We start from the raw sequence: 24,993 nt of genomic DNA, 5'->3' as shown, positions 1-24,993 counted from the left end.
TAGTTATTGCTACCTAAATGTAATAATGCAAGTCTTTTTCTACCTCACCTGTTTATTAACTTTTTTTCCATTCATTTGGAATAACTGATGTCATTTTTGACAGCAACACTCTTGTATAAAACTATAACAGAGAGTGAGCAATTAAAAAATAACCTTCTGTAACACTGTAAAAATGGTTGCCAAATGGGGCAACCAGACCAAACTAAAAATAGTTGACATCGGTCCAAATCCGGTTGCCCCAAGAAACTGGTCAACTGGAAATGTAGAGCAATTTAAAAAGGTTTAACTTATTATTCATATTATATTATGCAAGACTATGCACCAAGCAAGGATAATTCAATGTCAATGGTTCCATATTATATATAATATTTAATTCCACATGCACAGACTGACTGTGTTGAGGAGCCGAAGCGGTTATTCCCCTGAAACTTTCACTTTTGCTAAACAGTGAGCCAATAGAAACACTCAATTTCGAAGGCAGGAACAAGTGTGAAAGCATGGTGAATATAAGCCTATGGAAAGCTCCAGTTTTTGAGCTGTCTATTTGATCCAAATGTATCCTTAGTTTAAGTTTCATTTATATTTTTGTGGAATTATCTGTGTTAGTTCAACTTCAGTTCATGCAATCAATATACACTTTAAATCTGTCATGTATCTGCATGCATAGCTACACTTCAAATCGGGCCTCCCCACATGATAGCTGACTTCCTCGGAAATGTCACCAAATTAGCCAATTTATCTTTAACCTAAAAGCAACACGGAGACTCGCGGTGTAACAGCACACTAATCTGCAGTGTGACTCATTTATGTATTTTAGTTATTTGCATATCAAATAAATCTTCGCTATCAATGAAGGCCCACACTGTCGCATTTGAATGTAGCTAACTAGCTAGCGCACTGAATGCAAAGTGTAACCATACCATCTGTGCAAAGCTGTTAGCTTGCTAAGTGCTAAGAGCACGGCGAGACATTGTTACATTGTCTTACGTATTAAGGGAAATGATCACACGGAAAACATCCCACAACACCGTCATTATGTTGCCTAACTGCCAGGAGCAAGAGTAATTTGCAGTCATTACTCGTTATTACAATGTGCGCTGGGGGAAGGCCTGTCGCAGCACAGAGCAGGTGGGCCATGCATACACGCAGCAGTTTTCAGTGTCGCTTAGCCTTGGGGAAATAACACATGTCACTGACTGGATCTAACGCCAAAGTGTCACCAACATTAGATTAAACACACTTTCATGATATTAAGCTAAACGTGTCTGTCATATCTGTAAAAACAGCTGCAAACAGTACTGCTGTCTCATTTGAATGAGGAGACCTAGGGCCTGTTAGCTACCATGCTGGTGGAGTTTCAATGGGGCTTAGGGGGGCATTAGCAAGCACTTTTCAGTTCTTACGTTTTCAATGACACGACAAGTAGGATGTTTCAAATAACAACATGCAAAATAGCTATTACAGTATGGGGACTATTTTAAGTCATACGATTGTACAAGGTAGGGGTGACTGCGAGCCTCTAAATAACGTTATCAGGCGTGCATCAGGGGTTGTTTTGCAGGCTAACGTTAGCCAGCTAGCTTTAGCTACCTGGTTGCTGTAAGAAGCCATGCTCCCGGTGAGATTTTCTCTCCTCCGCTGACAAGATGAAAACTCTCCCGGGAAGGTGTTGTAGGTGTGTAGTGACCGTTACAGAGGGTGTCCTACTTCGACGTCATTGTCATTTTCCCAACCGTGTCCTGGCAGTTGTAGGTTTTGATCCATGTAATGCATCAGCACTTCATGCTGCTCGCCTTGCCGTCACCGCCATTTCTGTCTCTTCCTCGCTTGCTAGCCAACCCAGCGCGGTCAATCGGTTGTAGTGGCAGCGTGAGCTCAAGGAATACCGTCAAACACTTCCGGTGGGGGGTTTTCTCCCGGACTTCACAATAAAAGTCTTCCTCTTTAACCATAAATAATCCCATCCTGTGATGTATCTTTAACCTGTGACTTCGATGTGTGGACAGTGGTGTGAAGTAGCTAAAACCATTTACTAAGTACATTTAAGTACTGTCATTAAGTACACTTTTGAGATACTTGTACTTTACTCGAGTATTTCAATTATTTGCTACTTTGTAGTTCTACCACACTACAATTCAGAGATGAATCGTGCACTTTTACTCCACGACATTCATTTAGCACCATTAGTTACTTTGCACATTTTTATCAATGATTTGAATTGTATTCAACTCTTTAATAATACTTGAGTTCCACCTGGAGTAACATTCACAAGCTACCCTGCAGCATACGATGTAATGTAAACGAGCTGCACATTTACCAGCTCTGATGCATCAACATTTATAATCAAAATATGTCATATATTATTCTGAAATGGGCCAATTTGCACAATAGATTATTTGAGATTAAGTTTAAATGACATTTATTTTGAAATGTATCAGTGCTTCGGAGGAAATGCTGAAAGTGATGCGTGGACTACTAGCGCGAGCTTCATGGTTGAAGCGTGAACCTCGTGCGCTGTGTGCGTTCACGTCCGGGTTGGGGCATGAATCGCAATTTTTTGGGGGAGTACTGTAAACATAATTTAAACCCCTTTTAAAACAAATACACTTTCCGTTTTTGTTTTTTTTACTCTTTTGAAAATAATTGGGTCATATAATACTTTGTTCAAACTGACAAATGTATTGAATGTAGTGGTCTGTTAATAAACAATATATAAAGTAAATACATTACAGTACAGAACAATACTACATATGGGTCTACATAATTCCAACACACTGGAAAATACTATACATTGGGAACAGAAGTCTAAAACGTAACATTTGAAATACAATTGTTTTTTTAAACCCATAATGAGCTCCAAACTAATGGGCGTGGCACATAACAGGTGAGGGGGAGGAGGAGAAAAGCTCACACAGGAAGTTAAGACAGGTGGGCTGAATTTTTCTCGGCACAACAGAAAACAAGATCACATTGTGCACGGAATCCAAAGGTAGGAAATAATAATGAGGCTTTTTATTATTCATGAGCCCAGAAACGTTCTTAAACTACATAATGGGCTCCAAACACGAATGAACTAAGTAAGACCTGCGCTGATATGTCGGCCTTTTTACAGAATAAGCTACCTTGTTGAAATAAAAAACGTATGCTAATCACGTGAAAGTATGATTTAGTGTGTTTCTATTGAGTAGGCCTATGATAACATTCAACTGTCTTCCTGAAATGTATTTTGGCTCCAAAATCACTATTACCTTTTGCCTGCCAGCCATTTTACTTTATGAAGAAACCGGTTTCTGTCTCTGGTTCTTCAATTTAATCTTCATTAAATAATCCTTCATGCTGCTTTACTGTCCACAGTGGCAGTTATAGAGATACACGCCAACTATCCACTTTTTTTATGAGTGTGTGTGTGTGTGTAAAAGGATTCATGTCCATACTAGTCCTCTTGTCTATGCAGAGGAAGATGCCGGAGAGGGGGAGACACCACCAGAGGAGTGAGGAGTATGATGAGTACAAGAGTAGGGACAGGGACAGGGACAGGGACTACTCTCACAATGGAGACCATGCGTCTTATGAAGACAGAGGACGCAACCAAAAGCCGAGAGACAGAGAGGAGAAAAGCTCTGCCGGTGACAGGAGGCCAAAACAAAATCGACAGAGGGACGTGACAACTGCCTCTCACAATGAGCCACCTGTTTACAGAGACCACAGCCATGAAGGACCCTCAAGACTGTAAGGGCCCGAATACTTTCAATACACTTACTGTCATGTCTTTCACACACACTTTCCGCCATCTGTGGCAGAGGGTTTTTTTTATTTACATTTTTGTGTAAAATGACATGTAGAGGTATAATACATGTAATGTGTTTGTCCTTTTAGGTCCAGAGAATCTGAAGGGGAGGAGTATTATGAGCCACAACAAAAACATGCTCTTTACAATCTCAAATACATCTTAACCAGCAGAGGCAAGTATGGGATCATTTCTAAACAAACACTGTTTAAATCATTTACAAGTAGTCTGCTCAACTTGGCCTTTAATACATGGCAAGTGTGGATTTCTTAATAAAAAAACAACTTAACTACCACAGCCCTTATTTTATGAATATGTTTGTCTGTAGAGTTTGGCATTGATATCCTACACTTTATTTTCAGGCCTGTTAAAAATGTAGAAATGCACTGAAACCACTGCCAAGTGCCAAGATGTGTGCTTAGTAGTTGTTTACAAATACAGCACATTACTGTTATAGGCTATAGCCTTATTATAATCTGAACTACAATTTGCCATATTTGATATGGAATAGGTTCTGTATTGAAGTGTATTTGAATTATAAGCGTACAGTCACTTATTTTACAGTAATTGGAAAAGCCGTTGAAAAACCTGTGCTCTATTTTAAGACAGTCAATAAAACTGGTTAAATAGCAAAGCTGTCCATTTTTGGATTTATATTCATCTTATACATCTCTATATAACTTAGAATCTGCGTGATAAGTAAAAAAAAAGGGGATTATATTTTAAATAATATTTATAATAATCATCCACTTATAGTGAATACATTTTACCTGGGAAAACGTCATCACTATAAAATTATTTCCTTTTTAAAAAAAAAAATCAATATCAATAATGAATGTGGTAATTTACAGTTGACAATACCAGCAAATATAATTTTTTACAAATGACCTAACATTAGTGTTAGAAAAAGCCAAAATGTTAATGTATGTAGATGACTCAACAATATATTACGCAGCATCGACTATAAGAGAGTTGACAAATGTTATGAATAAAGATCTACTACTTATATCAGAGTGGGTCATAAATAATAAGTTAATGCTGGAAAAACGAAATCTTTATTAGTAGGATCAAATCATCAGTTAAAAGGTGAACCAAAATTGCAACTACATTTAAACCATATTCAAATTGAACAGGTAAAGGAGACACAATTGCTAGGTATACAGTAACCCTGGATCATAAATTATCTTGGTCTAAACAAATTAATAATGTTGTATGTAAAATAGAGAGGGGTGTGTCACTTGTAAAAATAATTTGCGAATAGATGTCAGTAGACAAGTTCTGGATGTTTTGGTTCTGTCGCAGCTTGATTATTGTTTGGTTATATGGTCTAGTGCTGCAGAAAGTAGCACAAAATAAAGCAGCACGATGTGCATTGCAGTGCTCCCACAGAACCAGAGTCACTGAAATGGATAAGTGTCAGACAGAGGTCAACTTATATTTTGTTAAATTCTCACCACATATATTATCACAAAGGTTTATAGCGCAGTATGCTCAACATAACTATCAAACACGACATACAAGGAAGGTTTGTATTACCCAAATCTAAATCAAATATGGGACAGAAAACAGTCAGGTACAGAGCCATGGTCAGCTGGAACTCTTTACCCGTCCATATCATTCAGGAACATTGTCAAGTACATTTCAAAAGGTTGCTTAAAAAATAATTAATTAAGTATTAAAAAGTATATTTGAACTGTGCCTGTGGCTATGTATGCATATATTATTATGTACAGTTATTTGTATTTACTTTTGTTTGGCCTTAGGATGGCGATAATTGGATGACCATTTTAGTTTTCAATTCATACAGCACTGTAAATTGTATGAAATGATGAGCTGTTTTGTTTTAATTTGGTTGTATGTATGTTTATGTATGTTTTGTGTGTGTGAGGACCCCAGGAAGAATAGCCAATGCTCATGCTAGTGCTAATGGAGATCCTAATAAAGACATAAATACAAATTGTGTTGCTCCCAGGTATCTGCCAGCTCATCGAGGTGTTTGTGAATCTGCTTCTCGTCATCTGTGCGGGGGTGCCGTACAGCAACAACGGGGGCTACAGGGACCTGGCCAGCCTGGGAGGGATCTACTATTATCACTTTGGTGGAGCCAACGCGTTCACTGGAGCCGATGCAGACCGAGTGAAGGAGCTGGACGTGCTCTTCCATCAGCTGAAGAAACCTCCGTATGTCTTCACCATGGCCTGTGGGGGGGTTATAATGTTCTACGCCTGTGTCATGCTCGGCCTGGGGATTTTCAGGGTCAGTTACCGCTTCCCCCCTGTGCTGCTGGGCGAGGCTCTGCTGAACGTCCTGATCGGCCTGGGCTACATCCCCGCGCTGGCCTTCTACTTTATTAAGCTGCAGCAGACCTACAACGACCCCATCTGCACGGAGAGAGAGCAGATGTACAAGAGCAAAGGCCACAAGGGATTCGAGTGCCAGTTCCACGGTGCAGATATTGCAGGAGGTCTCTTTGCGGTGTTCGGGGTGTTTGTTTTCATCTTCGGTGCAGTGTTAGCTGTCAAGGCGTTCAGGGCAGTGAGGGAGCTGAAGAAGCAGAGGACAAATGAGGACAATAATCTATAAAACTATTCTTCTTGCCGAATTTGAACAAAAGTGGGATTGATTAGAAAATCCCTGTGACAAGAGCTTTGTCATATTAGGTGTTAATGTGTATTCATCTGTGAGTCAGCTTTTTTATCTACTTTTTATATCTTACAGGAGTATTTATTTGATTTTGTAGAATACTTTCTTAATCCTAGCTATTTCCAGTTTACATGTGTATTGTTTCTGTTACATTTTCTATAATAAACCATTCAAACTGTGCATTTGTATTACTAATTTCTCATTCATTTTCTGCATAACTGCAAATTAAAGGGCAGAAGAAGAGATACGCCTCAGTCAGGTTCAGTTATGGAGCAGACGGACATCAACTTACAACAAGGAATATCAGGTGTTGCCAGTTACTTTAAGAGTAATTATCTAATATGTTACCCAGGAACAGTCCATTGAGTTTTCACACACCTACATACATTTGTATTGTTAAAATTGTCTTCCAGATCGAAATGATGTGCACCCCTCAGATCTCTGCACTGTCAAAGTGAAGCCAAGTCTGTTGATAATAAATACTGGGTGTTAGAGTGTGATCAAAAGCCTGTTGTTATAGTCTGAATTTACTATTTTACAAAACCAAATGTCTCTTGAAAGGAAAATATCCAGTGCTGCAAAGCTTTCCCTGCTTTGAACATTTGACTATAGTCCAAATATATTCACATTATTTTATATGAATAAGTGATCTAATTGGTCCTCTATGGACTCTACTTTGAAGTTGCAAAGTGTCTGAATGTGTTCCTTCCCAAAGACCCTGCCAACAAGAAAAACAATTGATACTAGGACTTGTTGCTCAGGTTAGATGATCTTTCCTTGTAATGTATCAACCATTATTTGAAAGTACCAGGTGTCATTCTGAGCTCCACCAAGAGATGGCAGATCTAAAGTGTTTGGGAATGTAGTTTAGACTTCAACACAAGAATCTGTACAAGAACAGTGTGCTCTCTCTTTCTGATTCATTTCCCTGATAAGTACTCCCTCAGTGCATGAACCCTAATTTAATTTAATTGGTTTATAGTTATCAAGATTAATATATCAATGCCCTTCTGTAACATTCGGACAAAAATGAAACTGTAGACATTATCTGATGCTGACCAAAAACGGTCATTCCGATATTTATTGGCATGAAATCATGATAAAAAATGTGAGCAAACCGACACTAGACAGAAAAGTTCACAGTAAAAAGTTTTTATTGCTACTTGGCTTAAAGTTAATTTAAGAAACGCTTATTTGCTCAAAACTAATGATAGCAGCATTTGAAATAAAAATGAGGAACATCTTCCAGTCTCAAAGTTCAGGGGGAGTACAGCTCTGTCTGATACACAGCTAAAGTGCTCATTGTTAGTCCTGTTCCTAAATAATACATATTTCCTGTTAAAACATAAAACTTAATTTTAGCAATGATCTGCATGCTAAAATAAAATCCTCAAAATATTAGATATGCTCCGCTGTTTACAATTAAATCTCCTTTTGTATGTGATTTCTATTTAGGGCATGCTTTTTAACATTTAATCAGAATTTAAATAGTACCTCTAAATAAAGTACCATAAAGAGTGATAGTTTTCGTATAATCCCAATAACGGAGAGGGAACTTACATTTCCATGAAACAAGGAAGTACAAAAATAAACATCAGCTTCTTGGCATTGAGAAAAAAATATTCAAGCTTTTCTAGAAAATAATGCACAGAAAGAAACTGTGAGATTAAACAATGGCTACTTTGGTCACATGGTTAACAACTGGAGCATTTTGGTTCAGTTTCATTCACCCAAACAGAATTACAGTCAATCCGTTATTCACACAGGCATGCATACACTTACTGAACATGTGCACTTGAGCATCATTTTACAAACAGACACAGACATTTCGCAACATATAGGAGCTTGTTAAGTTGTGCAGTGAAGAAGTAATCCTTTACAGTTCAGAAATAAGAACAACACAGACACTGTAGCCTACTGAAACGCACATACCCTTTATTTTGGCGCACAAAGGGGATTATTTCACTACTGGACCCCCCCCCCTCCACTAAAGAATTAAAGGGAATATCTGATGCAAATACCCTGTGCTCCTTCGACCTGTATCTACGCATACAGGCGGCATATGTACACGCACATTGAGAAGCTTACTGTTGGAACGTTATTCCAATATACCTCATGTTGGAAATGTATATTAGACAGGACAGTGGGGGAATACATGGTGTCAGCCAGGAGACAGAATAAATGCACAGTGAGTGTACACCCGTACAAAAACCTCCCCAAGGTGATAATGGAGATCAGTGCAATGCAGTCCAAAGTAATAGAACTACACTGCACAGAGCCAAAGGAGAGACAGACTCAAAATATAAGAAAAGATCAACGCAACCTAAACACACAATCCCAAATGACACTCATCAGATACATCAGTCGTTATTCATTTTTAGACATATTAAGAAATAGGATTCTTGTAGATTTAGGAAATTAAAATGAAGCATTTATATATATATATAAATATATATATATATATATATATATATATATATATATATTTAGAGTTGACACTTTGCATATTTGTAGGAGCAAATTCCCACAATTTTGTTTTAAACCTTATTAAAGTTAAATCTCTCATTAAACTATCTTAACAGTTTAGTCTACCAACTGGTTTTAGATGCGGACCAATATTATTCACAATCATAATCTGTTTTATAGCTTTTGTAGTTCCTCCTGTGGCAGGTTCCCCTGCAGCCTCTGTCTGTGTTTCACTGCCATCAGACCGGAGACCGATGAAGTGACTGAAAATAAAGTATTAGTCCCATCATAAAATATGTTTTCCCTTTCTTAATTACAATAAATAAGCATGGTAATAATAACACCAGCTATTTGCTGTGGTCACCGTACTTATTATTTTAGACTAATGTTTTCATGTTATTATTATGGACGACTTTTGAATTCAAAAATGTCATGTATGCTAGAGGTTAAGGAATCAATTAGTCATCCAAATATCAATATCGAATATATAATAAACAATATCTGCTTTTTTGCTCATTTACTGCCGGGAGAGGGGCCCAATAATGAATGTTTCAGTATGAGTAATGTTGGCATATACTTTAAGATAAGTAGGATCACACAGCAGAACTGCATACTATGCAGTTTGTAGTCATGTTGTTGAATATATAAATATCAATCTTTGACATTTAAATGAAATGGAAAGCAAAACAATTAATAATAAAATAAGAAATGCTTGTGATATTGAAACGCACCAAAGTGTGAGTGTTGTAAATGAAAGGTCATTTTGTCACTTTACGCTATAATCATTTCTGTTGGCTGTGTATTCTTAGACAAGAGGTGATATGTTGGACTGAGGGAAGCCACAATAATCCCAGCACACTATGTTGAACAATATCTCATATATATATATATATATATATATATATATATTTATAGACATATATATATATTAAACTCAAATATACATAACTCTGAAGATCACTATTTTCTGTACAAAGTACTTTAAACCATGTGAGACAAAAACTGGCAAATTTCAAGAAAAGTTTCAAACTCACAGATCAATTAAGGCTTCATCACTGACTTATTCCTGTAGAGCAAAGAAAGGAGAGAGGGGCTGCTTTAAAAAAACAACAGCTGAAGACCCCAGTCACAAACAGAACATGAGTGGGATGAAACAAAGGGCTTCTCCTCTCAAAAACACTCAGCAGTGTTTACTTTAAGGCTGAAAGGAACACAGGAAGGTCCAGCTATGGCTGTGGAATGCCAGATCCGCACCACTACAGATTCAGACTGGCAACCAACAAATAAACTTATATATTTATACACTTATAGTTTAGCAATTCTCAACATGAGCAGTCACCCAGCATTGACCTTCTCATCACCACAACTACTTTCTCTTTTGGCACAAGGTGGGAAGGTTCAGGGACAAACTGAGGTTTCCAGGGCTCCGTAATATATACTTGATAACTCAAATAATAATAGGAATGTCGGTTTTTTACTTTCAGCTGAATTAAGTAGGGCTGCTTCTACAAATATCATGAAGCCTGCTGCTGAAGCACTATTTGATTGAATGGGGGGAAATGCATTACAGACTTATAGTAAGGGACTGGACCAGTTATCTTATACTGCTGCTGCACTGATAATCATTTTTATATAAACTATGTCATCTGAACTCTCCAGAAGCAGATCAGAATATGGCATGTAGCAATATGTGGAAAAGATAACTATATCTGACTGCAGCACATACAACATGTTTCTATGTCCCATATTTCTGCACGTAATTGTAGAGCTGTGGTTGAGACTTTGTGACATCATGTGTACGCAGAGCGGATTGTACAGAATAAAAGAAGATAGGGATTCGGTTGTGTTTACAATGTGCTAAAATAACACATCCTGAAGGTCATTTGGATGTGTTGGCAATGTATTAGAGAGCAACGCTGAAAAAACATTTGCTGAGATGTAGAAAATGTTAATAACTGAACCTGCGGGGATGGATGTTTACACATTTAAAAAGGGTAGCAGCCTCCAAAGTTTGGATACACTAAAACATAAAATCTTAGAACCACTAATCATATTTAATTGGGAATAAAAAGACTGATTCTCTCAATCACTTCATGAGATGTTCGACTATCCAGTGACTATAAATCTGACTCAATTGAAATGAAACTTGTATTTGTCTGTGTCGTTTTTTAAGGAGAGCATTTGATCATGCACTGTCACAGATGATACTGTTGTAAGGGTTTGCTGTACTCTATAGAATTGATTCATCCTATTTGAAACTATTACATGTATATTGTGTGAATATGTTAAAAATAAATCCCAACCATAGCGTTTCTGGCAATGTAAATGCAGATATTTTGTCTTCACATCTTCTAGACTTATGTGCCTTATAAGCATTTATAGGGTCTGGTTTCCTCTGTAAGCCACAGGAAGAGGAGGAGAGCAGACGCGGTGCCATGCTGGTCTCTTGGAGACTCTGTCCCTCCTCCAAAGAGTAGCAAACACATCCCCAAACACAGCCTGGAGGTGTGTATTCTACAGTAGGCACTTTTTTCAAGTTTCAGTCTCAGGCCTTGCCTCCAGGACATGAGAGACCACAAGCCCATGGAGAGGAGATTTGACCTCACTGAACACAATCTCCCATACACACTCTCTAGATTGCTTGCTTTCCGAGTAAAGGGAAATGTTGCTGACATATTTGAACATGAGCTTTTCCATCTCAAGTCTTTTGGTCGATGATAGCCAGCCATCCTCTTCACAACGTCATGTTATGAACTTGGATTTTGATCATCCCTATTTCTTGACTCAGACTGAGCACTTGATCCCACAGTTTTGTCCTCACAAAAGATCTGAATGGCAACTTGAATTGGAATGTCTCCCATGTATGAGAAAGATCTCCTATACTTCACTCGAATGGCACTATCACATTACCCCAGCCACATGGCGCTGTGCTGTCCCCCCCCCCCCCCCCCCTCCTCTAGAGGGCGGTATCGTAGACTTCCTGCTGTAGGATGGAGACTGGGCCTGGACCTGGGACCAGGTTGGAGGTAAATGCAGGGGGGTGTGGATGATCCCACACGGGTTCTTTTAAGGAAGGAGGTATGGAGGGTAAAGTGGGGGCTGAGACCAGGGGGCTCTGGCCTCTCAGCTGCTCTCTGACTTCCTGCTCCAGACTGGGAGGCACGATGAGCTGATCCTCGGGGTCCTGCTGTGCCGGCGCATTGAAGTAGCCAGATTTCTTCTTCGGAGCCTCAAGGGCCACCTCAATGAGATTATGACTGTCCTCAGGGGCCACCACAGAGCCATTGGACAGCTTCTTCCCAAACAGGCTGGAGGTAGAAGGAGACTTTTTGAGGTCTGCGATCTCTCTCCCACACACTGCCAGCAGGCAGCCGTTTGTAGCAGAAACCACGACGCTGTTCTGTCTGCGCGTTTTACCGTTAGGATAGTCAGAGCTCGGCTTTTCAAAGTTGAAGTCTTTGGAGCGTAGTTGGAAAGCACAGCAGTGAATGTCTACCTCCACCTCCAGCTTGCTGCCATTAGAGATGACCCCCTCCAGCGGAGCTTCGTCATCGCTGTCCAAGCCGTTGTCGGAGTGGTTGCTAGAGAACGTGGCACAGGAGGGCTGCCGCTGGAACAGGTGGGTTCCCGCCCCGACGGGGCCTGGCACCATGATCCCACACAGGGTGGTGGCAGGGTGCAGGCTGCAGCGTCTCTCTGGGCGGGGTGCAGGGCCAGGGGGCGGGTGCTCGTCTGAAGCTGTGGACCCCGCCTCGCTGCCCACCTCTGAGGCTGATGTCTCACTGTTGAACTCCGAGATCAGACCGGTGCTGGAGGAAATGGCAGCTGGGTCAGTGGGACCTGGGGTCACGGTCACAGGCACAGAGGCGGGAGGGGGGCCCCGTGCTTCAGCAGTCATAACGGGTGGCTTACAGGTGCAGTTGTCCTGACTGATGTGCAGGGATATTACTGCAGCCCCTATGTTGTCTTTGCAGCCATAGCTCTGAGCGAGTGAGCACAGCTTCTTGGCAGCAGCGCGAGGATCCCGCACAGCCTGTACCGTGCACACGGCCTCCTGGTAGGACACTCGTTCAAACAGCGCTCGATTCCCCAGGATCAAGAACTCATCCCGGGAACAGAGAGGCTCAGTGTGCACCCAGGGCTTCGGGACCACCCAGGGAGACAGATAAGAGCAGCCCAGCAGCCGAGAGCAGCATGTCACTCCACTCACTTTGTTATCCTATAAGACAGAAGGGCCGTTAGAGTTGGATTTGAGTGTATAGCTTCCGGAAATATAAAACTCTGAATATGGGGGATGAGACGATAAAGGTTTTTATCAAAGATCTATGGAATGAATTACAATGACTTACATGAATGTCCTTGCAGTTACTTAAAAGGCTGTCTAGCTCGCTTAAATGGTAAGTTAAAAATAGAGCATGATTAAAATAAACAAAAATAATAAGGTAAGAAAAAAGAGAATGAATAAATGTTCCTAATTATTTTATTCATTTATCCTTTTTTATAATATATATACATACTATGGTCAAGTATGTTTTAGTGAGATTTCAAACATTTTAAGCATAACTTGATGATTATTGGGATGATGGTCGCAATCATTTTGGCCACTATAACCCTTACATACAATTTCCATCAAGTCCCATGCCTGGTGCACGTTAACACTAGATAATACATTCTACATTATGGCTTTAGCTTGAAAGCAGAAACCAACATACATAGAATCTGTGCGTTACCTCGGTTATAATGGCTTTACTGAGTTTGACTCTCTCCATCTCCTCCGTGCTGTTCTCCAGACTGTAAACCTTAGAGAGAGGAACAGGCTGGCCGTCCCGGCACAGCACGGCCTGGCAGGAGCCCACATTGGCCACGGTGAGGCTGAAGTGGCCCCCTGGATCTGAAGGCTCGTGGTGAATGTAACACAGCAACGCAGAGGCACCCAGTTTCTGGCCAGCCATTCCTAGTTTCCTGTCCAAACACAAAAACAAACAAAGCTGCTGATAAAACTCTGTTGAAGACTACAAACAAATCAGTAGTAGTACAAGTATCTCTCTCTCTATTTACATTAATAGAGAATAATGACATTAAATAATCTGTCTTACCTGTGTGAGGTGATGAAAGTGTTGCACATATACACATTGTCTATAATTGAGTGCTGCAATTCCTCGCACAGCACATCTCCCATGGTGCACTGCAGCAGCCGAGGCACTTCCTCATTACGGTCTCCATCAAAGATGCCGTAGCATGCTTCCACACCGTCTCCAAAGCGGTCTACAGCCAGCACAGACACACACAGCCTGCCCCACACAGAAGATCCACGTCAACAAACAGATGACTCAGCACCTCCCATACAGAGGGAAGCCTCATACATACTTCAGCATGCCACACCGCAGCTCTGTGTCAAAGGGTGACAGCCGATAAGAGACACTGCTGTGGGGGCCCCTGTGGTGGCCGTGAGCCCGGAGCCAGGCACACCTGACTCTACACACTGATGCACTTTACAGATGGTAAATGAACTGAACTCAGGCTCTGCTGAACCAGCTACTCTGCCCTGATGTGAGTGCTAGGTGTGAGACAACGATTCAGATTGTGACTCACTGGGAGACAACTGTTTACTAGTGAGTCATGTGCATACAGACAGATATTACAACATTATATCTAATGCTACAAAATCAGATTTAAAAAAACGATTAAATACTTTACAGCCGAGGACACCAAGTAAAGCTGGCTACTTTATTTAAACTAAAAGATACTGAATGATAATACAAATATTTGTTTTAAATAATAACTACTCATGCAGCAATTTAATTTATTTATAAATGAGGCTTTGGATAGATACTGTCAGCAGTTGAGGACATTTTTGTTATTTATATTTACAAACAAACACACAGAAAAACGAAGCGGTACTCACTTGTTCCTTTGGCCACTCATTTCAGAGAAGCCGTGGTTCCATGGAGTGGAGGTACTCTGCGAGTCTGCTGCTGCTGTGGTGGATTTCTGGTCTAATTTCAGGGTGGTGATGTGACTATGAAGGAGAAGAAATGTACTCAAAGAGATATATATTTCACACATGCATGCTGTCATATCCCACCAGTTTGAGTCTAGACAGCTCCAGAATCTGATACTTGTATTGAACCATTTCAGACTAATCAGGGGTTTATGACTCACCTGAACAGGTTGAGGGTCTTGTGTTCCAGCATCAGGCTGCTGTTTCCTGTCAGGTCCAGCTCCTGCAGAGTGGCAGGAAGCGAGTCGGGCAGCTGGATCTCCGTCAGCTCATTACAGCTGACATCTACAAGCTACACATGTACAAAACACACATGAGCTGACACAAGGTGATCATAATCATACACAAACTGGTCAGGCAAATAAAAACAGGAGTCTGACCTTGATCTCAGGCAGGTTGAGGATCTCTGGGAAGACGGTGATGTGGTTGGAATGTGCGATGAGGGTGTGCAGTCTCTTACAGCAGGACACAGTGGAGGGGATGGTTTTCAACTTGTTGCCACTCAGATTTAGCTCCTCCAGCAGCTCCAGCTTGCTCAGCTTACTAAAGACACACACAAACCACAGTGAAATAATCCAGAGTTAACAAGTTGAATACAAAATATAGATTATTCTGATTGACATCAAAGCAGAGATGCACTGAACGTTGTTGTGGAAGTTCTTTAGTAATAATGAAGTAGACATTAAGCTTGCAGTCCAAGCAGTGGAGGGAATACATTGAATGTATTTCTATAAAGAAAAAAAACATGTTAGATAATCAACTGCAGTTCATTTTAAATTCACATTCCACTTTGTTTTTAGATTTGTTTTAGGGAGAGAGGGTCGTGTAATTGGTTGCAGTTATAGAGAAATTCTACTTATATATCTATTGTTTGAATACTATCATACAACAGAATTTCAAATCTCTATGAATGTTTGTGTTTGCTGTCAATTATAGTTCTCAGAAAGAACAACATTTTGAAAAAATGGGAATCAGCAGATCAAAGGTTAAACAAATCTAAATTGGTAATGCACCTGGCGGGGAAGGAGAGCAGCTGGTTGTAGGCGATGTGAAGGACCCGCAGGTTCTGGTGTCCCACCAGCAGAGCACCGCAGTTCTCGTTCAGGTTGTTCCGCGTCAGGTAGAGCTCCTGCAGGGTGCTGAGGCTCTCCTCTGATGGGCTGCTGGGAGGAATACTGTCCAGGGCATTGGCTGAAGCATTTAAGTATTTTAAGCTGGGAGGGAAATAAACACAACAGATATACGAGTTTGAAAACATGAATACAGATATCTACCCTGCCTATTTTATTACAGCTGATTAGTGTATCCAAATACTATGTACTCTTGATCAACTAAACATTTGAGTGGTCTGAGCCAAGGCATTTTTGTAAAACATGTCATTTATGTCCTGGGTTCAGGGAAGTATACATAGTTTGTACCAAATAATACAAATAATCATCAACAAACAAAATAGGAGCCCCTTTCGCTCTCCATGATTCGCCAATTGCATAGTGTTTACAAAGAGCAAAACATCCCTTGTCAGAACAAATTTATGTCACTTTTTCTTTTATCACAATAATAAATAATATGAGACCCTCTCACTGCACTCCACAAGGGAAAACTCCCCAAAGAAAACCCAACAATTAATGGGGAGAAATGTAAGAAACCTTGGGGAAAGAAACAGAGGAGGAAACCCTCTATTTTGTCTCAATATGTAAATAGACCCCAAGGCAGTGGGGGTCTATTTACATATAAACATTTCGGAGAGCTTAAAAACTGGCTGAGCTCTCTGAAATTTCCATTCTTATTCTGATTGTACTGAAGAGGATAATTCTATAGCCGGAACCGTTAATGTATCACTGTGAGTGAAGCCTTGATTTACATACTGTTGAACCTTCACCAAGAGGAGGGACACTTATATGAGCTGTGCTGGTTCTTATGTAATTGATGTTGTTAAGTCCTTCTGTGCAGATCACTTACTGTAATAAAACCTGTCCTTCTGACACACGAGGGAGTGAACCATTTCACGTTCTTGTTTTAAAACCGAGTCACACATTATTAAAGTGCGATGACATCTCTGCGGCCCATACAGCTCCGCGGTCACAAGGACAGATACAGGACAACATTCCTGCATACTGCAATAACACTTTATAACAAAATCACCCCAGGCTGGCAGAGAACTCACAGCTCTATAGTTCCTCTTGTGTTAACTGGACTTATACATTCACACTGTACATTTATATTTAATTGAATATGCCATTTTCACACTAAATGTAAATAATATCCTAGCCCGTCAATAGTGTTTTATTATTCATAGATTTTACAGATTTGTATCTTCACGGTATCTTTTATATTTTCACTTTTTTATTTCTGTTTTATCTTCTATTTTGAGATGTTTATATTGTATAATTCTTTATTTTCTAATCTTTTTTTATTTCTAATTATGTGAAATACTGTTTTACATGCTGCTGCAACGAAAACATTTCCCAACGTGGGAATAATAAAGTATATCTTGTCTTATCTTTAAATTACAAAACTGTTGACACCTCAGTGGCCTTTTGGCCCATAGGAATGATGTTCCTTATAAAGAAATCAACATAGTTTCTATAGAGATACTGTGTATTGCTTCCATCGTGTGTGTCACCACCTTGCCTTGTAAGCTGTGCAGCTCTTAGACAACATATCAGTAAAGCCCATCAAGCACGAAGCATTCACTGCCATCACGTCTCAGCATTAGAGACAGTAAAGTACATTAAGGCATTTGAGCTGCTAATGGGTGTTAAGTGATTTACCACACAGGAAATAGGAAGGCAAATTAAGCTCCAGTTACGTTTGTAATGCTCCGTTGATCTTGACCGCAATCCCTACATAAAATCTATATACCGGTACCTTATCCACAAAAAAAAAAGAGCTGCGACACAATAACTCTCAAGTGCGTCAAAACAGGTAACACACTGCAGCAGACTGTTTTTGAGCAGAGGAAACAGCTACGGGAGGACACAAGTCATATTATAACTACTCAGAATGAAATGTAAATGGTTCAAAGAGAAGAGAGGGTTAACAGACTCACTTTAAGGCCTTGGAAAAGAGGCTCTCGGGGAGCTCGGCTAGCTTGTTATGCTGGAGGTCCAGGGCTTCCAGAGGTATGTGGTCAAGTAGGTCAGGCACTCTCTGCAAACGATTGTTCCCCGCCAGCAGCTTTCTCAAACTCAAGCTGTTGAGCAGTCTGTTGGAGGCCAGAAGAGACATTAGAGAGCCAGATTAAGATGAGAAAAAAAGAACAGACCAAAAAAAAGGCAACAAACTAAAGAACATGGCCCTCCGCTGCAGACTCGATTGCTTGCTGCGGGGAATTGTGAGGAATGCCATTCTATGCTAACTAATCCATCAATGACCTTTTCAGCTTGGCTGCCTAAACAGCAGCTTCTTATTCCCTCCAGAAACATCACAGAATTCATAAGCCGCTACAGTGGATGGAGGAATATTATCTCTTTTGCAAAAGCTTTGCTGATGCCTCATTCAAATGCAAATGCAAGTGATGAGTATTGAGGGCTGGCAGCAAAAGATGGGCAAGAACTATTTAACAGTTGCAGCTAAAAAGACACAGATACTCTCTTACTTATGTAAGAGAGTATCTGTGTAGAGTGTAGAGTGTTAGAGAATGATATCAGCAGTTTTTTTCTGCCTTATTCTTTGTATGGTTCATCTATTACTATCTATATGTCCGGCAGTGGCTCAGTCAGTAGGGGCTTGGACTGGGAGCTGTAGGGTTGCTGGTTCAAGTCCCCGACCAGACTTAAAATATGGAGTGTGGACTGCTACTTGGAGAGGTCCCAGTCCACCTCCTGCCCTGCCGGTGTGCCCTTGAGCAAGGCACCGGACACCCCCCTTCCCCCATTGCTCCCCGGACGCTGTACAATAGCTGCCCACTGTTCCTACTACTAGACTCCTGGTACTAGGATGGGTTAAAAGCGGAGAACACTTTTCACTGTGTGTGCTGTGTGCTCTGCATGTGTGACCATAAAAGAGGGTTTCATCCCTCCCAATTCTATTCTATTGTGCTAAATAAGGACATCATGCAGCCAGAATTGGCCTTCTTATTCTGGAAACAAGAGCATCTGTTCATTATTAGAGGCTGAATGTATTCAAATTATGCAAAATGAAAGATAACATTTCAGCAGAAAAGGTTGGGAGTCAGTGCCAGCATAAGGTCACTAACCTAGAAGGCAAATCCGACAGCAGGTTGTGCGTGACGTCCAGCATCTCAACCTTTCTGCAGTCACACACCCAGTCTGGAAGGTACTCCAAAAGGTTCCTGTCTCAACACACACACAGTCACACACATAGAAAGACACACACACAAACACTCAAACTGAGCTGAGTTGGCATTTTGCTTTAAATAATACAAATGAGTACACATTTTGAAACTGAGGTAAATAGAAGGCTAAAATAAAATCCTTTAGGGTATCTAAGCAGGCAAATTATCTCTAACTATATTTTCAAGTCAATACTGGAGCCTGACTAGAAAACATTTTGCAGATGTGTCTTACACTCACACGTAGTTTAACAACACAAGGTATATGATTTATTCCCCGACAAACTGCAATGTTTACTGTCTAGAATCAGGTGGCCTGAATCCAGCAAGTTAGGAACGTTTATCAAAATATAAATGGGAATTTGAAATAGGATGTTTACATTTTCAAATGTTGTACTGATTCAGCCTGAAAGGCATCCATCCAAGTTAACTCCACTCCAGAGATTCTACGGAATATTTGATTTCTTGTGCCTGGATTATCAAATTGAGTATTCTTTTTTTAAGTTTCTTCAAATATCTGTAAAACAGAAACCATGGTCCATTTCTTATTCCCAGGCAGAACTCACTGTGATAGGTCCATGTGTGTCAGCTGGTTAGGGACTGGATAGATGTTGACAGTCGTAAGGTCTGTGGACAGATAGAAGCCGCAATTAGCACCTGAACATCTGGCCTGTTCATATATGTGTTTATATGATGAGCGTATCACTAGGGACAAGGGCCTGCACACTCAGACAGTGAGGCTGCTGATGCTCGGTTTGACTCACGGTTGCTGCCGGCATGGAGCATGCGCAGAGTGGAGCCGCTGAGTGTGAGCGTCCCCAGCTGGTTGCGCTCGCAGTGCAGAGTCTCCAGGTTGCAGACGGAGCTCAGGTCTAGTGAGTCCAAGCGATTGTCCCGTAAGTCCAGCTGGGTCACCTGGTTCACTGCCTCTGGACTCTCACTTTTCACCCGCAGAAGCCCATTCAATCTGCATTTAGGGAGCACAAAAGATGAAGTATCAGTGGTTGTTCTTACAGGAGCAGCGTAACATCAAATACAATTCTCAATACAATGAAAAAAGTCTGAAATGTCGACATGCTGAAGTTAGAATACTGGTGGAGTGGTTTTTAGCAGCTGCTTGTTTAGTGACAGATTATCAACATACCTCACTGGGAGAATGTCAGCACTATTGTAGAATATAGAAATGTATAATAGTATTAAATGTCTCTAAATCTAAAGTCTGGAATATGACACTGCAGTTTCACCTTTGACTAGAGTAAAGGAGTATTATGGGACTTTTCTAAAGTCTTATACTGTGAGGGGCATGCGGGAACAAATAATAGTACTGTATATTGTAGCAATCTTTAAGGTCAACCAATGTGAATTTAAATACAGTAGATAAAACTGATTTTAAATGCATCAATCCCTCAGGTTTCATTATGCCATATGTTGAGTTTGTTAAAAGACAAACACAATAAACTGCCTTTGTTTCTCTTGTGAATAACTTTTTTTTTTTTTTTCAGACCTTTCAACTGATATTTAACATCTTACCTATGTCGACAAAGTTAACAACAAAAAGTTAAACAATATCTAAGTTAAGTTTTGGTTAGGCCCTGCGCTGGGATCCAGACTCTCCCTGACTCATCCAACCTGTTAATAAACAATTCCTCTTTGTTCACGAGTGCTGCCATCCACGCTGCACCTTGCCCTGAAAAATATAGTCTGTCATTGCCAAACGGCAGCTTAACTTCCAAGGTTGAATTATTAGCTGCCTTGCTGTGGGTGGGACAGTGGGATCCTCCGGCGTGTCGGAAAATCAATGAGTAAAGCTTTGCTATCCCTCATTACTCAAGCAAGACACAATTCATAGCTCTTCCTGTGTGCTGAGAGGGCAACACATCTGTATGACAGATGTTCTAGGCAGCTCCCAGGTGTGAAGAAGGGCAGTGCAGAAAATAAACATGTGTGCTCAGCAAACCTGGCATCTAAAAATAAATGTTTAATATTAAAAAAAGAAGTAATGCTTAGAGTAGTGGTGAAGAAAGGAGGAAAGGCTAAAGGTCGGACTAGTGTATTGTGATTTGTGTTTCTGTCAATGCCAGAGGAGGGAATAAAAAACATTTATAAGGCAGTAAAGAGGCTGAGAGCTGTTTATTCCCTGGCCGGCCTCTTACCGGAGGTCGATGTTTTTCAGGTGGCTCATTCTGGCCAGAGTACACAACTCCAGACTCTCCACTCTGTTCCCAGCCATGGCCAGCTTGTCCACTGCACTCAACCTCTCCAGCACAGCGGGGATGAGAGCAAAGTTGTTAAAGGAGAGTCCCAGGCCGTTCAGCTGCGTCAGGCCACCCAGCTCTTCAGGCAGGGAGCTGAGGCGGTTTCCATCCAAAGACAGCATCTGCAAGCTGCAGGGATAAGTAGAGAAAACAGTCAACGTTCACTTCAAAGAGTGCTTAAAATACATGCTTGTGTGGCAGAGCAGCACCCTACGTTAAATAATGTATGTATGATGTAATTATCCCATGCCGTTAATAACAATTGTGTGGGAACTGTTGTGCAAATCCTAAATATTGCATTCAAGTGTAAACATAAAATAATGGACAAAAAATATAACACATTAAAACAGTGTGTTATGTTTGTATGTAGTATATGTATGTGGGAGTCCCACCTTTGAAGGTTGCCTATCTGTACAGGGACCGTGTGGAGACTGTTACAGGAGAGGTTGAGTTCAGTCAGGGTGAGGATCTCACACACACATTCAGGGAACACACCCAGACGGTTGTGAGACAAGTTCAGGCTCTTCAGCTGAGAAAACCTAAACAGAGAGAACAGAAAGTAGGACCTTCATTCATCATGACATCCTGAAAACAGATGTGCTGTGAAGATTACACAGCGTGATTTACCTAAGATCGACTTAGGTTAGTTTTTGGTTGTTGTTGTTGTTGTTGCTGCTGCTTTCAAATGAGTAACAGAAGGTGACTGTGATGTTGAGAAAGAGAAGTGAAGTGAAAACGCAGGGAGATCACAAATATCTGTATGTGGTCTTGCTGTGGTCCACATTACTCACGGCACTACGTTGTCTGAAGAGCTATTTGTTGTACACCGGAAGAACGCAGTGGACAAGGAATGTGAATGAAAAGAAGAATTCTGGTGCAAACTAACTTAAAAGCTGAGCCTGAACACCAGTTACTGAAATCAGGGTGAACACAGTGGAAACCAAACACTGTAGATCAATTCCCCACGAGTTCACTGTGGGAGTTTTCTGTTGTAATTTATGCCTTTGGCTTGCAGCATCCTATTGAGACTAATTTGAAAGCAGCTAGGTAAAATCAGTCAGTGCCTGGCAGGGCTGGCAAAAAAGGGAAAGCATTCAGATCACACCATTTGTGACTTAGCATTACCAGTTTATGATGTGACCAGATACAATGTCTATACTAAGTGTGTTTGGTCTCAGCTGGCTGTTTCACATAGAAATACATCCCAGGCATCAATTCTGATGTGTGTGTAATGCATTTGTAAAACGTGTCCAAGAGACTGGGCTGATCAATGAAGTGGTGCCATGCAGGTGCAATAAAATCTTCCACATTAACTCCACCTTCCTGTTGTTCTCCAAGGTGGCGTCACAATACTAGCCAGAGCACAGAATATTTTCTTTATGCATAGAACTTCTTTCCAAGTATACAAACTAAAAGCCTGCAGCAGCACTGGGTGCACAGAGACAATACTAAATGCACATATTTTTCACCGGATTGAGATCACTGTATTCAACACTCACAAGTATTACCTCCTGTGTTCAAAAAACAAACAAACTACAACTTCCGCATAGCGGTGAAACATGCAGTATTGATTCTGTATTGCAGAAATGTATTAAATGTGTGTGGAAAATGCTTCAGGTTAAGAATGTGTTAATACCTGGGGAGGTTGAGCAGGCCTCCAGGCCCCTGAACGCTCATGAAGTTGTGTCTTAGGTTGAGGTGGGTGATATCCTGACTGTAAAACAGATATTCAGGCACTGCTTCCAGACTGTAGCAGGACAGGTCCACCAGGCTGACCGTCTGAGCCACCACCTTTACAGGAAGGAAAAATAACAATTAAATCAAAGGGTATTTTTATTATACTTTGGCGTGTCTGAGTCACATCTATAATATCACAACAAGAATCTCATACAGTAGCTAACCTGAACTATCGATGCCCTTTAAACATTTGATGAAAGCCTGTTGCTGCCGTGCAGGCTGAGCAAATCTCATTTTATTTTTCCAACATCAAGACAATAAATATCCATTTCTTATTGAAGCCTTGCAAGCCTAAGAGCATTTGAGAAACACAATCAGGCGGGGACCACCTTCAAAGAGGTGAACTACAAGTACAACAAGCAGAAGGCTCCACTATTTAACTAACGTTCACCTGAAGTGATCTGGGGGGACAACAGATAGTGAAAGCAACTGCAGTGGCCTCACATTATGCAAGCAGCCAGCTGCCTTGCCAAAACATTACTTCAGACAGACAATGCCCAGTTTCCAGTTCAATGAAGTTTATCTGCCAGGGAAACACAGCCATCACGAATTAAGGAATTAAGAGTGATAGAGTTACTCCCTAATATGAGGCAGTTAAAGCCAGCGCTTAGCAAACATTTGTAGACAAACCCAGTTTATTAGGTGCACCTATTTAAACTAATGCCGTCTAAGTCAACTGCTCTGCAATAAATCCTACCTTCATTAGGTTATAATCTTTAGTTTAGTCATGGCTTGTACATGTGTGATTTTGTCCAAATTTTAGTATGGTTCATATCTCAGTCCACTCTCTCTGCTGTAACAGTGCAGTTACAAAGCTTTGTCCCACCCTTCATTATCAGAGAGGATTGTTTACGGGCCAGCCAACATGGCAGGCGACCCGCAGTGCTCGCAGTCTAGTCTCCTCCACAAACTCCAGGGCTGCACACTGTGCAGCAAACCAGAAAATGGGACGACAGCTCAGCAGAGCGTGACATCACATCACTGCGTTTAGAGATGACAAAGACAAAACTGCCCATCTCCCACAAACTACTCATCTACCAGGCATTCTACAAAAACAACTCCTCTTTAAAAAGTCTAATTAAATTATGTGAAAGCAGGGAGACAACCAAAAACCTGAAGAGGGGTTGAAAGATAATCAAATAGTTGTTCTGTTTTAGATGGTTTGCATAGAAAATAAACATTGTGAATCAATGTAATGAATGAAAAACACAAGGAAAGGAGACATGGAAAATAGAAAGCTCTTTGGGAAGGGAATAACAGCTCATTGCATAAATGGAGATACATTGTTTTTTAGCAGTCAATGTGTTCATGTCAGTCCTTGATCGATAACTTAATAGACTTGCATTTAGGGTGCAGAATTAACTTATTCACCCATTGGTCAAATGGCTAGTTAATTTAACTAGCCACTCAATACATGTGAGTGATGCAAATGTACTATCCATGTGCATATTTTACTTGCACATTTGCATATAATCCATGATGTAATCAGAACATTTTTAATTGGACAGAGAAACCAGGAAGCTCTGCTTTTAGGCGGTTGACAAGCTAGTCCAAATAGCAGAGCTGACCACAGCTACACTTCTCAATCGGGTATATATGAATATATATATGTACACAGCAGTCATGAGTCACTTTCCCCTTGTTGTGTTCTGTCCTACAAGCACATTTTGCTAGCACAAATGTTCTTGCTGTCTCCCTCACACATGCATGCACACAAGCACACCATTTTTAGGATTTAGGCAATGTAGCATAAACACTGACCCAAATTCACCGAAAACATTCATCAGTCGTCTTCTCCAGTCTCCATAAA

At 40.7% G+C, this 24,993-nt stretch overlaps 3 protein-coding genes across 6 annotated transcripts in view; 1 reads left to right on the top strand and 2 right to left on the bottom strand.

The window, feature by feature from the left end:
* Positions 1 to 1,885, bottom strand: part of usp10 (ubiquitin specific peptidase 10) — a 29,415-nt gene extending 27,530 nt beyond the window's left edge. For all 4 annotated transcript variants that reach the window (XM_079662817.1, XM_079662818.1, XM_079662819.1 and 1 more), the window contains exon 1: positions 1,591 to 1,885. In XM_079662817.1, the coding sequence (XP_079518943.1) occupies positions 1,591 to 1,611 (21 nt within the window). In that variant the 5' untranslated portion in view covers positions 1,612 to 1,885. The remainder of the gene's footprint in view (positions 1 to 1,590) is intronic.
* Positions 1,886 to 2,606: 721 nt separating this feature from the next.
* marveld3 (MARVEL domain containing 3) lies at positions 2,607 to 6,610 on the top strand. The gene is made up of 4 exons (XM_079666643.1): positions 2,607 to 2,989; positions 3,455 to 3,729; positions 3,877 to 3,962; positions 5,760 to 6,610. The coding sequence occupies exons 2-4, from the start codon at positions 3,461 to 3,463 to the stop codon at positions 6,368 to 6,370; spliced, it is 966 nt and encodes a 321-aa protein (XP_079522769.1). The 5' UTR covers positions 2,607 to 2,989; positions 3,455 to 3,460; the 3' UTR covers positions 6,371 to 6,610.
* An 864-nt stretch (positions 6,611 to 7,474) lies between these two features.
* The window catches only part of phlpp2 (PH domain and leucine rich repeat protein phosphatase 2), a 34,725-nt gene continuing 17,206 nt past the window's right edge, over positions 7,475 to 24,993 (bottom strand). Inside the window, exons 5-18 of the mRNA XM_079662673.1 lie at positions 23,083 to 23,237; positions 21,839 to 21,985; positions 21,345 to 21,575; positions 19,956 to 20,158; positions 19,758 to 19,818; positions 19,096 to 19,191; positions 17,947 to 18,102; positions 15,911 to 16,111; positions 15,278 to 15,440; positions 15,059 to 15,189; positions 14,802 to 14,915; positions 13,993 to 14,187; positions 13,627 to 13,858; positions 7,475 to 13,115 (exon numbers count right to left, since the gene is read on the bottom strand). Of these exons, the coding sequence (XP_079518799.1) occupies positions 11,853 to 13,115; positions 13,627 to 13,858; positions 13,993 to 14,187; positions 14,802 to 14,915; positions 15,059 to 15,189; positions 15,278 to 15,440; positions 15,911 to 16,111; positions 17,947 to 18,102; positions 19,096 to 19,191; positions 19,758 to 19,818; positions 19,956 to 20,158; positions 21,345 to 21,575; positions 21,839 to 21,985; positions 23,083 to 23,237 (3,348 nt within the window). The 3' untranslated portion in view covers positions 7,475 to 11,852. The remainder of the gene's footprint in view (positions 13,116 to 13,626; positions 13,859 to 13,992; positions 14,188 to 14,801; positions 14,916 to 15,058; positions 15,190 to 15,277; positions 15,441 to 15,910; positions 16,112 to 17,946; positions 18,103 to 19,095; positions 19,192 to 19,757; positions 19,819 to 19,955; positions 20,159 to 21,344; positions 21,576 to 21,838; positions 21,986 to 23,082; positions 23,238 to 24,993) is intronic.

This window comes from Notothenia rossii (assembly GCF_949606895.1).
Source record: "Notothenia rossii genome assembly, chromosome: 2".
In the NCBI taxonomy this organism is placed as follows: domain Eukaryota; kingdom Metazoa; phylum Chordata; class Actinopteri; order Perciformes; family Nototheniidae; genus Notothenia; species Notothenia rossii.
The sequence above is the reverse complement of the archived record's forward strand: the minus strand, read 5'-3'. Positions and strand labels throughout refer to the sequence as shown.